Raw genomic sequence first — 14,290 nt, forward strand, 5'->3', positions numbered from 1 at the left:
TTGATGCGCTTGAGCAGCTGGAGGTTGTGGGTCTCCACATCTGGATCTCTCCCCTCCGGGTCTCCTCTGAGGGGGGACCCTCCTGGTCCTGCCCTCCCAACCCTGCTCATCCCTGATCTGACGCTGAGCAGTAGCTGGCGAAGGAGGGAGGCTTCTGCCTGAGGAATCATCTGGGAGCACTTGGGGAAGGGACTTGGGGCTGGGGAGAAGCAGAACCCCACTGATGCTCCCTAGGCTGGAGCAGCAGGGAGCCGGCGGAGGTCAGGTCCATCCCTGCAGGCTTTGGCCACGTACGGTGGGCCGGGGCCTCTCGGCTGGGCAGGAACCGGAGCAGGTTTCCTGGGAAGCTGCCGGTGTTGGTGTTGGTGTTGCCGCTTCCTGGCCGTGGGCCCGTCTCCAGCACCGGAGGTGCCGGGGCAGGGCGGGGGGGGAAAGCCGGGAAGCACCATGGCAGGGTCGGGTGCAGGCAGCGTGTGCAGGAGCCCGTCTGCTCCATCCGGGGGTGAGTGAGCCCCAGGGCCCCAGACAGGAGCTGCTCTTGGGGGGGGTGTGGATGAGCCCTGCAGCAGCCCGGGAGCACAGAGAGGAGCCGGGGCGGATCCTGCCCCAGCCAGGTGTTTCCTGGTGGAGATGGCTTGGATGCGGGATGAGCCCAGCCCCTTTGGCTCGGCGCCGAGGACCGAGCTCCTGTGGGTTCCTGGGGCTCATGGGGGTGCCCTTGCCTGGAGCCACGTTCCTGATGTTCCTTGGAGCCTCGTGTGTGCCCATGGACAGGGCATTGGTGTGGGAAAGCCGTGCTGCCTTGTGTGAATGGGGACCCAGGGACCGAGTGACACTGCCCCGAGGTGCCAGGAGCTGTGTCCCGGCCGGTTGGTGCTCCCAGGCATGGGGAGAGGCCGGTTCCATGCTCATTCATAAACTGGGGGGGGAGTTTCCTGATGGAGCCTTGCTCCTCTAACTGGAAGGGAGCTGGAAACCCGAGTGTTTGGAGGGCACTTGAACCATTGTTTGAAAGATCTGTAATTTTCCAATCAAACTCCCTCCCCAAGCCTCCGTTCATCAAATATTCATGGGATCCATTTTCTCCTGGCACTCCCAGCCCACATCTCAGCCCGAAGAATCAATCAGGCAGCGCTGCTTGCTCTAATGCATCCTGCGTTTTCGGGAGCCTGGGGCTGCCGTCTCCTCCTCCTGCCCCCCCCCCCCATTGCTTCCCCGCTCTCCCCATCTCCTCCCAGGGCCGCAGCAGCGATGGATGGGGCTGCACACGCAAAGGGATACGGGGAGGGAAGGGGCTGAGCACGGTGGGGCAGGGATCGGAGGGGTCCGCCCCGCGCTCGGCTCCGTGGTGTCACAGCTTTCGTTTGCCTTTGTGGTCCATGCGCTCGCGGCGAGGGCGTTCGATCGCGGCCCCGCTGATGGAGGCTGCAGCCTCCCCACGGCAGCGTCACTCCAGGCCCAGGCAAAGGGCCCGGCTCTTGGCATGGGAACGGGGCCGTAAATCAGTGCCGGTGCCTCGACTGCTGCCGGTGCTGCCGTTCACACGGGGTCCAGGCCCTGCAGCCCTCGCCATCCCCGGTGCCGGTGTGGAGGTCCAGGCTCTCCCCCTGCCTTCCCCTGGGCTCGGAGCTGAGCGGGTGGAGAGGGAGCGGAGGTCAGGGCAGCGGAGGAGCGGCTCTTCGCACATTTGGATGAGCTAATGGGAAAAAAAGACAGAGGAAGGCAAATAAACATTATTGTTTCGTGTCAGGCGGGGAGGAGACAAAAGGTCACGGGCTTCCCTTGTGATGGTTAGGAAACGGCAGCATCAGCAGGGCTGGAAAGGGCTGGAGAGCAAAGGGAGAGCACAGTGCATGCACGGGGCACACGCGTGCTCCCACGTGTGTGAGGATCCATCCCGGGGGGCCGGGGAATGCTGCCGTTGCAGGTGGGAGTTCCCAGGACGTCATCCCCCGGTGCCACCAGCATCCCTGGTCCTTTCAGCCTCCTCTCCCACACCACAGCCCGCGGCTTTCCCGGCCATGTGGTGCATCCAGGAACGGCTCGAGGAGCTGCGCTGGGACCCGCGGGGCTGGGACATGCACAGCACGGGCACCGGGCGGGACAGCATGAGCCTGTTCACCGCTGCTCCGGAGAGCCGGTGAAGTGAGGGGGGAGGCGGAAGGGCTCACTCTGGGCTTCTTTTCCCAGTTTGTGGCTCCTTAGGAGCTGGGTGGAATTGGGTTTGATGGCCCTGGTTTGGTGGCACTGGGTTTGGTGGCACTGGTTTGGTTGCACTGGGCTTGGAAGCCCTGGTTTGGTGGCCCGGGTTTGGTGGCACTGGGTTTGTTGGCACTGGATTTGGTGGCACTTACTTTGATGGCCCTGGTTTGGTGGCCCTAGGTTTGGTGGCACTGGACTCGATGGCCCTGGTTTGGTGGCACTGGGCTCAGAGGCCCTGGTTTGGTGGCACTGGGCTTGGAGGCCCTGGTTTGGTGGCCCTGGTTTGGTGGCACTGGGTCTGGTGGCACTGGGCTTGATGGCACTGGGTTTGGTGGTACTTGGTTTGGTGGCACTGGGTTTGTTGTCACTGGGTTTGGTAGCCCCGGTTTGGTGGCACTGGGTTTGATGGCCCTGGTTTGGTGGCACTGGGTTTGGTGGCCCTGGGTTTGACAACCCCAGTTTGGTGGTGCTGGGTTTGATGGCCAGGGTTTGGTGGCCCTGGGTTTGATGGCCCCGGTTTGGTGGCAGTGGGTTTGGTGGCCCTGGTTTGGTGGCCCTGGGTTTCACAACCCCGGTTTGGTGGCCCTGGGTTTGATGGCCCGGGTTTGGTGGCCCTGGTTTGGTGGCCCTGGGTTTCACAACCCCGGTTTGGTGGCCCTGGGTTTGATGGCCTGGGTTTGGTGGCAGTGGGTTTGGTGGCCCCGGTTTGGTGGCCCTGGGTTTGGTGGCCCCGGTTTGGTGGCAGTGGGTTTGGTGGCAGTGGGTTTGGTGGCCCTGGGTTTCACAACCCCGGTTTGGTGGCCCTGGTTTGGTGGCCCTGGGTTTGATGGCCTGGGTTTCGTGGCAGTGGGTTTGGTGGCCCTGGGTTTGGCAACCCCGGTTTGGTGGCGCTGGGTTTGCGCATCCCCCTCCCAGCGGCTCGCCCCGTTGCCATGGCGCTGTTGCCATGGCGCCGTTGCCAGGGAACCGCCTCCCGCCTCGGCGGAGCCATCAGTCACTGGGGGGCCCCATTGGCACCGGCCCGGCCCAGGGGTGCTGAGGAAGAGGAGGATGGTGGCTGGGGGCGGGGGGGGGGCTTGCCTTGAGCCCTGGCTCCATATTCCTGCTCCCGGTAGCTGAGGGAGCCGGCCCCAGGGATGGATCAGTGCTCCCGGGGCAGTGGCTGGGGTCCAGCACAACGTGCTGGGGCAGCTGGGGCCAGAGGGTGGAGCGAGGGGCATCCGGCCTGTTCCATGTCTTTCCCTGGGCCAGGAAGATTCCTGGCGTCCGACCCGGGAATGTGGAGGCTGTAGCAAATAATGGAAAATAAAAGAGGATGGAGGAGGGAGGAAAAGCAGAAGAGGACGTTTCAGGAATGCTGTAAAAGTTTGGAACCATCCGATGGGGCAAGATCCAGGAGAGGAGCAGGCCCTGGTCCAAAGTGCTCTGAGTCTGTGGTGCCGTGAGCTGGACTCGGGGGTGTCCAGGGCGGTTTCACCCTTGGGCTGGAGCCCAACACAGGGGCCATGGTGCGGCTGCTGCCAGTGCTCGCCCCATATCCCATGGGTTCCGTTGCCATCCAAACCGGACGCCCCAGGGGGAACCGGGGCTGCCCTCGCTGTGCCTCCCATCGGGGTTGGTGCTGTATGAAGCCGGGGTTGGCTCCAACCGGTGTCAGTGGGGCCATGGCCCCCACGTGAGCAGCTGCGGTGCGACGGCGCTTCTGCACCGGCTCCTTCCTAATGGCTTTTCCTGCTGTGCTGGGGCCATAATGTCCTGTGAGGGCTCCTCTCCTGGGAGCTGTGACATGGATGTGACTGAGGCACCGGGTCCTAGAGCCATGGGCTGGGAGCTGAGGCAGGTGGGGCCCCTGCCCGGGTTCCCTCCCGCCTGCAGGCTCTGCTGCCCTGTGCTCTGGGAGCCGAGTGGCACGGATCCATCGCCTGACGACACCTCTGTGCCTCCCACCCCAATTACTGTCACAGCGAAGCACTTCGTTAGCGCTGTCTGGTGAGCATCCAGCCGCCTCCTGTGGTGCTGGAGCATCCCCTATGGCCGCAGGGCCCCAGGCAACTGCTGGACCTGCACCTGATGCTGTTGGCATCACCGGGCCCATGGGGCTGCGATGCCGGTTGGGCTGGTCCAGGGCGCTTGTGGCACATGGGCACGAGGCCCCAAATGCTTGGAAGAGGTGTGTAGGGACCCATGAGGCTGCTGCCACCCAGGCACATGATGCGCATCCATGTGTGTGTTTGTGTGTGTGTGTGTCCCCGAGTGCATGCATGTGCTGTGCATGCAGCCCGGAAAGGTCAGCGTCCAGGAAAGGTGTCAGCAGCCAAGGAATGGGCTTGGAATGGAAAGTGTGAGCCAGGTTGAACCGCAGGGATGGCCAGGACAGGGAGCCCTGCTCCAGCCCGGCCGTGGTCACCGTTTCCATCTGCCCCATGGCAGGAGTGGGCCCGGCTGTGCCAGGTCTGGGCGAGGTGCCTGTCCCCAGGGATCCAGGCAGAGGGGGACTCGGCTCTGTGAGGGGAAGGGAAGCGTCTGGCCCATGGCTGTGTCCTCTGTGGGGTGGCACGATGTGGCACAATGTCCCCAGTCCCTGCGCCGTGGTGGCCACGCTCTTCACTGCGCTCTGTGCTCTCTCGCAGGGCTGTGGAGGCCAGCACCCTTCAGCAGGAGCGGCTGCAGGCCATTGCGGTGAGTCCCAGTGTCCCCGCATCCCAGTGTCCCCTTATCCCAGTTTCCCTGCATCCCAGTGTCCCTGCATCCCAGTGTCCTCTTATCCCAGTGTCCCCTTATCCCAGTGTCCCCCCATCCCAGTGTCCCCATATCCCAGTGTCCCTGTATCCCAGTATCCCCCCATCCCAGTGTCCCCAGATCCCAGTGTCCCCCCATCCCAGTGTTCCCAGATCCCAGTGTCCCCAGATCCCAGTGTCCCCCCATCCCAGTGTCCCCCCATCCCAGTGTCCCCAGATCCCAGTGTCCCCAGATCACAGTGTCCCCCCATCCCAGTGTCCCCCCATCCCAGTGTCCCCGCATCCCAGTGTCCCCCCATCCCAGTGTCCCCGCATCCCAGTGTCCCCGCATCCCAGTGTCCCCCCATCCCAGTATCCCCCCATCCCAGTGTCCCCAGATCCCAGTGTCCCCCCATCCCAGTGTCCCCGCATCCCAGTGTCCCCCCATCCCAGTGTCCCCCCATCCCAGTGTCCCCCCATCCCAGTGTCCCCGCATCCCAGTGTCCCCCCATCCCAGTGTCCCCCCATCCCAGTGTCCCTCCATCCCAGTATCCCCCCATCCCAGCGTCCCCAGATCCCAGTGCCACACAGGGTGGACACCAAGCAGGGATGAGGGTGCCGGTCCCAGGGACACACCACAGCCGAGTGCAGGATCCCACAGGGCTTGGCTGCGCTGGTGAAACAGGGACAGAGCGAGCAGGAGGTTTAATTAATGAAGCAGCATCTTGACGAGTCCCGGGAGGGGAACAAGAGTTGATTCCCCTTCACCCTTTCCCAGGATAGGGCCGGGGACGGTGCAGACCCAGCCGTGGCCATTGGTGGTCCCATTCATAGCAGCCCCGTTGGCACGGAGCAGGGCTGGCAGCTTCCCCATCCCATCCACTACCGGCCCATCTCCACCACACAAAGGGCAAATTGTTCCTGGCCGGAGGAGAAGGGACGCGGGTGACGCTGCCCAGGCTGGGGCTGAGCCTGCTCAAGTGACCTGCATGGGCCCCATGGGGGGGGGCAAGGGGAACACACCTGGAGATGGGGAGCAGAGCCCCAGGTCTCTGCACCCTCCGTGCCTCAGTTTCCCCCGGTGAGGGCAGGGATGGGGCAGCCCCCGGTGGGATGCTCTGTGCCCGGGAGCCCCTCTCCTGACCGGGAGGGATGAGCCCCCCCCTTCCCTGCTCCGAGCCCGGCTCTGCCGCCCTCATCCCTGCAGGAGAAGCGGAAGCGTCAGACAGAGATTGAGAACAAGCGGCGGCAGCTTGAGGACGACCGGAGGCAGCTGCAGCACCTCAAGGTGAGGATCCCCCGGGCTGCATCTGCACCGGGGACCCCCCCCCCCCCCCCCAGGCTGCGGTGCCCACAGGCAGGACCCTGACCCCCTTCTGCTCCCCAGTCCAAGGCTCTGCGGGAGAGATGGCTGCTGGAGGGGGCCCCGGCCTCAGCCTCCGAGGAGGAGGAGGCCATGAAGAAGCAGATGCAGGAGGATGAGGTGAAGACCAAGGAGCTGGAGGAAACCATCCAGAGGTAACGGGGACGGTGCTGGGGTTGTGGCACCCTCCAGAGACCCCCTGGCAAGGAGGGATGCTGAGCTGCAGCTCGGTCCCATGCACAAGCACAGGACGTGATGCTGTGATCCCACTCGCAGCTGCAGGGAATGGAGATGCCTCCTCATGGCTGGTGCTGAGCCATGAAACCCCCCGGTTGGGTTCATGCTGCCTTTTGACCGGGGGGCTGCATCCAGCCCCTCTGAGCATGGACACCCCCGGGGGGGGGGGGGGGAGCTGCTCGATCCCTGGAGCAGGGCAGGGCAATGAGGGGCTGGTTCCTCATGGACCCATCGTGGTGGCTTGGCCCTTGGGGAAGGAGCTGGGTGGGAGGTTGGTGGAGAGAAGCCTCAGCCCCTGCCGGGCCCCGTCGTGCCTGTGCTGCCGGGGGGTGTCCCGGCGGCAGGAATGCCATCCGTCACGGCTGTGCCGTCGATTACTGCGCATCGGTGCAGAGAGGGGTCAGGCACGAAGGGGCCTTTGTGTGGCTCTAATGGCGCGGTGAATTCCTCCGCTGGCGCCTCGCGGTGCTGAAGGAGGGGTGGGGGGGGCTCTGACGGCTCCCATTGACACAGACACGGATCCCTGGGGGCTCCCCGGACCTCTGCCACGTCCCGGTGGGGCTCGTGGCCGGGAATGGGCGGTCGCCTTCATGGGAAGCTCAAACAGGAGCAGGGATGGAGCAGCATCGCTCTGTGCCAGCGAGCACCAGTGTGTGGTGTGGCTGGGTGTCACCGCATGGGGACAGCAGGACACCCCATGGGGTCAGTCCACGTCCCTGCCTGGTGCCAGTGAAATGGGTTCTTCCATCCCATCAGCCAAGGGATAGTGGTGGCTGTGCTGGAGGTCGGTCTGTCTCTGTCCCTGCCCATGAGCCTAGGGGCTGATTTGTGCTTCCCCTCTCCTTTGTGCCATGTCTCTGGCCCATGTTGGTGGCTCTGCTGCCTGCACCGTGGCCTCTCAGCCCCGGCTCTCCCCACAGGCTGGAGAAGGAGCTGGAGACGCTGGAAAACAGCAGCTCAGTGGCTTCCACCAAGGAGAACCTGGCAGAGGCAGCAGCGGCACCAACCAAGGAGGAGAAAGCCGAGCCCGTCCCCAACACGCAGAAGGTGGGCACGGCCGCAGTGTGAGAGGGGTCACAGAATCCCAGCCTGGGTTGGGTTGAAGGGACCTTAAAGCTCCTCCAGCCCCAACCCCTGCCATGGGGACCCCTTCCACTGGAGCAGCTTGCTCCAAGCCCCTGTGTCCAACCTGGCCTTGAACACTGCCAGGGATGGGGCAGCCACAGCTTCTCTGGGCACCCTGTGCCAGCACCCCAGCACCCTCCCAGGGAAGAGCTTCTGCCTTATCTCTAACCTGAGCTTCCCCTGTTTCATTCAGCCAGACCAGAGCTGGTTTTTGGTGCTGGCACAGCGGTGGGCAGTGGGGACCAGCAGTGCTGGTGCTGTGCCAGGTCCCCTGCCCCGGGTGCACAGCATCGATGCACAGCAGCTCCTAACCTCTCCCTTCTGTTTTGCAGAGTCCCCTGGGCGCTGTCAAGGGTAGGTGATCCCCAGTCCCTGCTCCCGGCTGGTGCTGCCCTGGGTGGGGTGGGGGGGAAGCCGGGGCAGCCCCATCCCCTGTCCCCATCCCCTCCTGCACAGCGGTGCCATCCATGGGCACACGGGTGTCTCCCCTCTCCACCTCCAGCCGAGAAGAAGGTCTCCAGCAGCCCCATGAAGGCGGTGGAAGGCACTGACATGATGAAGGCCGGTAGGTGCCTGCTTCCCGGGAGGAATGCTCCTTCCCGGCCGCTTCCCCGCTCCCGTCCCGCGCCGCCCCTCGGCTCGCTGCTGCTCCGCAGCCCCGGCACCGCTCCATGGCTTTCCAAGCCCAAGGCACAGAGCATCAGTTATTTGCAATCAGAGGGTTCGGTTTCGCTTCCACGCCGTGGCTGGTTCATGGTTCAGGGCCCCCCTTCACCCCCCATTCCATGTCTCTGCTCCAGTTTCATCCTTCACCTCCCACTCTCTTTGCGGCTTCTTGGCACACGGGTCAGGGAGCAGCGCGTTGGCTGCCGGCGTGGCTGACCCTGTGCCTGTGGCCCCACAGCCCCATAGCCCCACAGCCCCATGGCCGGCTGCCAGGGGGAGCAGCCAAGCTGGGGGCCCTGGGACCGGCTCCGCTGCTGGATGGGGTTGCTCTGGTTTTGGGGGGATGGCTCAGACCAGGCTGTGGCAGAGCCCATCTTAGGGTCATTGGAGGACAGCACCAGCGGGACGAGGTGATCCCGGTGCCAGGAGCTGAAGGATTGGTGCTGAGGACCTCCCATCCCACCGGGGCCATGGGGCTGCCCCAGCGCCAGCACCCTCACAGGGGGATGCCACCAAGCATGAGCTTGGTCCTCAGCAGCCGGACAGCCGGACACGGGGGATGCAGAAGCGGAGGTAAGGGGATGCTGGGATGGCAACGGCCCCGCAGGTCCCGGTAGGAACGCTGTGCCCGGGATGTCGCACCCACCTCTGCCATTCACTGCTCCTGCTGCTGCCTCGCTAACGCCGCTGAGCACCGCACAGCACCGCACCGCACCGCGCCTGCTGGCTGCAGGGGCTGGGGAGGGCCAGGGCCGCTGTAACGCGTGCTGTGTGCTTTGTGTCCCAGCCATGTACTCGGTGGAGATCACTGTGGAGAAGGACAGAGTGACTGGGGAGACCAAGGTCCTGTCCAGCACCACCCTGCTCCCCCAGAACCACTGTCTGCAGGGGGTCAAAGTGTACGAGGATGAGCTGAAAGGTACGGCCCGGCCCGCAGCGCCCGTGGGCAGCAGGAGCAGGGCACAAGGGAGCAGCGGCCGGAGCATCCCAATAGGCACCGGGGCCGGGAAGTGCCGGGGCTGCTCCTGGCCGCCCTCACCAGCTCTGCAGGGAACACTTGATGGGGGCAACTCCACAATGGCTCCAATCCTGCGCCCCGGCCTCCCCGGTGCGGGATCCATCCATGGTGGTATCAGCCCTGGCTTGCACATCATGGCCCTGCAGCATGGAGAAGAGGATCTGCTGTGTCCAAGACCCAGGGGAATGTGGCACTGGCACTGTGGCGTGCCCTGGCTGGCTGCAGGCACAGAGGATGTGCAACAATAGGGACCAGCCCCTGCCTTTGGGGACCTCTGGGAACCTGCTCCGTGGTGACCCACGAGGGATGGTTGTGTTGGTGGCAAGGACCAGCCACGGAGCTGCAGCACGGTACTGGGACACCGGTGGCCAGGTGGTGACCATCTCTCCAAGGGAACCGTGTGGCACTGACAGCCAGTGCCATTCAACACCCTCACTGTGGCCGTGGCTGTGCCGGACCACACCATCCATCACCTGGCTCAGGACCCTCGGCTCCAAGGATGCTCCTCGTCAGCGATCGGCGCAGGGCAGCGCGCGCTGGTCCTGTCTCATCCATCGCTCCATCCACGCGCTCTTGCACTGATCATCGCATGATGCCCCAAGTCAAGTGGAAAACGCGATGAGCCGGAGGCAGGGATGCTGCCGTCTGCTGCCTCCAGCAGCCGTGCGGAGCGCCGCGGCCCCGCCGGGACGCAGCGGGATGCGGTGGGATGCGGCAGGACCGTGGTGGAGCAGCGCCTTGCTGGGCTGCTTGGTGGTGGCAGCGGGGATCTGCCGCAGAGCATCCCGCTCCGCGACCTGGCAGCTCCCGAGGAGCCAAGTTCTGGGAGCTGCTCCTCTCCTGCTTTCCCTTTGGCTTCCCCATCAGCTGCCGGGCAGGGGCCAGGCGGTGCCGGGGCGGGGAGGGGGGGGGGGTCCGGGCTTCGATGCGAGGGAGGGGAAGGGTTCCATGAGGAGGAGCTTGCCCGGGTGCAGTCGCGCTGCCCTCACTCTCCGTCTCTTGTCCCCGCAGTGGTGCACGCGGTGAGCGCCGAGGACGGGGCTCTGCAGAACGGGGCGCATCCCCTCAGCTCCTCCGAGGTCGAGGAGCTCCTGCACAAGGCGGACGAGGCCACGCTGAGCGAGGGCACCGCGGCCAAGGCGGGCGAGGAGCCCGGTAGTGCCACGGGCAGCCAGAAGGCGACGCCGAGGCGGGAGATCACGGGGCTGCAAACCAAGGCACGGGAGAGCCCCGCGGCCGAGGGCACGGAGCCGAGCCGCGAGCAGCCCGTCACCATGATCTTCATGGGCTACCAGAACGTGGAGGACGAGGACGAGACCAAGAAGGTGCTGGGGCTGGAGGGCACCATCAAGGCCGAGCTGGTGGTGATCGAGGACGCCGAGAGCAAGCCGGAGCCGGCGCTCAAGGACCACGCACCGCCCAACGGCACCGCGCTGGAGCCCGCGGCCGCGCAGCCGCTGCGGGAGGAGAGCCCGGGCGGACAGAACCCGGGCACCAACGCCACGGATGCCAAGGAGGCCGAGCAGGACACGGACGTGAAGAAGCAGCGCTGCAAGTGCTGCACGGTGATGTGAGCCCCCCCCCCCCAGCGCCGAGCCCCCCGCCGCCCCGGCCCCCCGCTCGCCAGGCCCGCGCCGGGCTCCTTCCCACCGGACACGGACCCTCCTCCTGCAGCATCGACACGGGAGAGCTGCAGCCGCGGCCCCCTCTGCCCAGCGCTGCCTGTGGTATTTATTAGAGACCCCCCTCATCCTCCTGCCGACGACGCCGGAGCCTTTCCCCCCCCCCCCCCCCTTCTTCCTCTCACCGACAACTTCCCACCCGGAGCCGGCCGGGGCTTGGAGGATGCTGCTGCTGCATCCGTAGGTGACTCCCGGGTACCAGTGGCCAGCGGGACCCAGCACACGGCCAGCATGGAGCCAGCCCCGTTCTCTGCACCTCCATCATCCACTTCTGCAGGGAAAGGCCCTGGGCTGCTGTCGTTCCCCCCTGCCCTGGCTGCCCATGGATGTCCCTGCTCCATCCTGCAGCCTCAGTCCTGGGCTCCCCAAGCCATGAGCCCCTCTGGGACTGAGCGTGGCCAGGCAAGGGAAGGGTGCTAAGGGCAGCATCCCCTCCACAATGCTGGGCACAGCTGGGAGCTCACAGGGGGCCATGGGCCATGTGTGGCTCCTATGGGAGATGCTGCTCTGTCCCCCTGGATACCCCGTGCAGGAGCTCCTCCACAGTGATGCTGTCACCATCCAGGTCCCAAGGCCGGGGCCATTCCTCCGTCCTTGCTGGGGCTGAGCGGTGGTGGCCGGTGCCCGTGTTCTCCCAGGGTGACCCGGGTGGTGATGGCAGCGAGGGAGCCCAGCCCCATGGGGCCAACAATGGGGCAGCAGCTCTGGTGCCTCCTCAAGCCACAGGAGGGGGGGGCCCAGCCCCATGTCCCCCACAGCGGCAGCTTTTAAAGCCACGTTCTGGGGCCCCGGATGAGTGGGACAGCCCAGTTCACCCCAGGCACCGGGACTGGGAGCTGCTGGGGGTCCAGGAGGGTGTCCCTGGGAGGCTGTGTCCGTGCTGGGACTGCGCAGCCCTCCCCATGCCCCAGCCCTTCAGAGGGGATTTCACCACCAGCACCAGCGTTTCCTCCCCACTGAGACCCGCTGGGGCAGGCGGGGGGCCCCCGGCAGCACCCATGGGTGCTGAGCCCATCTCAGGGCACCTCTGCCCTGCCCTGGGGTGGGGGCTGTCTCCAAGAGGGGGGGGTCCCATCTCCCACCGACCCTGTCCCAGCCGGGCTGGCGGTCCCCATCCCCGTGCCCTGGGGGACCCCCCCCCCCGGTGCAGCCGGTGCAGGGCATTGGGATCAGCCCATCGGGATGCGGGTGGTAGAACTGCCAGAAATGGGACTCAGACCCCAAAGCCTTTCCTCCCTCCCCCCCCGCCTTGTGTGAGCAGTGACCCCCCCCCCCATAACATCCCAATTGCTGCCCCCAGTTACAACCCAGGCTGCAGTTCCCCCCCCCCCCCATGGAATCACTACAGGGATAGGGGAGGCGCTGGGGCTGTGTCCCATGGGGAGACGATCCCAAGCCCCCTGGGAAAGGCAGAGCTGCGGTGGGGAGGGGGGGTCCGCGGCTGGCACCTCCGGGGGGACACAGAGCGGGGGCTCAGCCGGGTGCCCCATGGCTCCTGGGGGCTGGCTCCGGGCTGGTCCCCAGCGGGGCCGCGCATCACCTCCTGCACCCCTTCTCCCCACCCCGGGTCCCGCATTGCCCCCCCCCCCTCCCCGATCCCGCGGCGCAGGGAGCGGGATCGGGCCCCACGGGGCCGGTGGGGCGGGGGGCTGAGGACCTTGTCCATGTGTCCCAGCCCCATCCCGCAGCCCCCGCCCGGCTCCGCTGAAGTGCACTTCCCGCATTCCCGAGCTTTTCACTTGTGCCGAAGCCGTTTGAAGTTCTGCCCCCACCCCGGCCCTCCCCGTTGTTTGTAAAACACCCGAACCGAGCAAATAAACTGTGTGAACAACCAGCCTGGAGCCTCTGCTTGGGACCGGGAAGAGCACCCCCGACGGTGGGAAAGGGGCCGGGGTGGGGATCATGGGATGGGGATGCTGGGGTTGGGATGCTGGGGATGGGGGATGCTGGGATGGGGATGCTGGGATTGGGATGCTGGGGATGGGGAATGCTGGGATGGGGATGCTGCCAAAGGGGATGGGGATGCTGGGATTGGGATGCTGGGGATGGGGGATGCTGGGATGGGGATGCTGGGGATGGGGGATGCTGGGATGGGGATGCTGCCAAAGGGGATGGGGATGCTGGGATTTGGATGCTGGGGATGGGGGATGCTGGGATTGGGATGCTGGGGATGGGGGATGCTGGGATGGGGATGCTGGGATAGGGATGCTGCCAAAGGCGATGAGGATGCTGGGACTGGGATGCTGGGGATGGGGGATGCTGGGATGGGGATGCTGGGGATGGGGGATGCTGGGATGGGGATGCTGCCAAAGGGGATGGGGATGCTGGGATTTGGATGCTGGGGATGGGGGATGCTGGGATTGGGATGCTGGGGATGGGGGATGCTGGGATGGGGATGCTGGGATAGGGATGCTGCCAAAGGCGATGAGGATGCTGGGACTGGGATGCTGGGGATGGGGGATGCTGGGATGGGGATGCTGGGATTGGGATGCTGGGGATGGGGGATGCTGGGATGGGGATGCTGCCAAAGGGGATGGGGATGCTGCCAAAGGGGATGGGGATGCTGGGATTGGGATGCTGGGGATGGGGGATGCTGGGATGGGGATGCTGGGGATGGGGATGCTGGGGTTTGGGATGCTGGGGATGGGGGATGCTGGGATGGGGATGCTGCCAAAGGGGATGGGGATGCTGGGATTGGGATGCTGGGGATGGGGGATGCTGGGATGCGGATGCTGCCAAAGGGGATAAGGATGCTGGGATGGCGATGATGAAGATGAGGATGCTGGGGATGTGGATGATGAAGATGGGGATGTTGGGGATGGGGATGATGGAGACTGGGATGATGGGGATAGGGATGTTTGGGATGGGTCCCGCCAGCCCCTCACTGCCTGGGCTGTGGTCCCTCTCATCCCTGCCCAGAGGCTTCCATCATCCTCTCCCCTCTGGTTGTTTCATGGGTGCAAGAGCCCCACGTGGAGACACCGGTGCTCCGGCCTCAGCTCCATCAACCACGAGCCTCGGCACAGCCGGTGCCAGCCCAGCAGGAGGGCAGGACATGGGGACCCCCACTGCTCCCCACATTCATTCCCCCACAGCAGCACTGGAGCCAACCAGCCTGGGGCAGAGCAGGAGCTGCCTTTCCAGCCAGGACAGGTCTCTCCCAGTGGAATAAACCCCGGTGATGGGTCCAGGCAGGAGCTTGACACCCCTGCATGTCCCCAGGCCCCAGAGGGACCTGACCCTGGCACCTGGTAACACCAGGCAAGGGAGATGCTCAGGG

The 14,290-nt window shown here is 65.5% G+C and overlaps 1 protein-coding gene across 1 annotated transcript; it reads left to right on the forward strand.

Annotated features, from left to right (window-relative positions):
• The first annotated feature begins 1,975 nt into the window (after positions 1–1,975).
• PALM (paralemmin) lies at positions 1,976–12,844 on the forward strand. Its single transcript, XM_062625060.1, has 9 exons — positions 1,976–2,140; positions 4,833–4,881; positions 6,127–6,207; positions 6,307–6,437; positions 7,440–7,566; positions 7,977–7,998; positions 8,147–8,209; positions 9,098–9,229; positions 10,340–12,844. The coding sequence occupies exons 1-9, from the start codon at positions 2,022–2,024 to the stop codon at positions 10,900–10,902; spliced, it is 1,287 nt and encodes a 428-aa protein (XP_062481044.1). The 5' UTR covers positions 1,976–2,021; the 3' UTR covers positions 10,903–12,844.
• Positions 12,845–14,290: the final 1,446 nt, after the last annotated feature.

The sequence above is a fragment of the Pezoporus occidentalis genome, unplaced genomic scaffold, assembly GCF_034315485.1.
Source record: "Pezoporus occidentalis ecotype Australia unplaced genomic scaffold, CSIRO_AGI_Poc_V1 ctg276, whole genome shotgun sequence".
Taxonomy (NCBI): domain Eukaryota; kingdom Metazoa; phylum Chordata; class Aves; order Psittaciformes; family Psittacidae; genus Pezoporus; species Pezoporus occidentalis.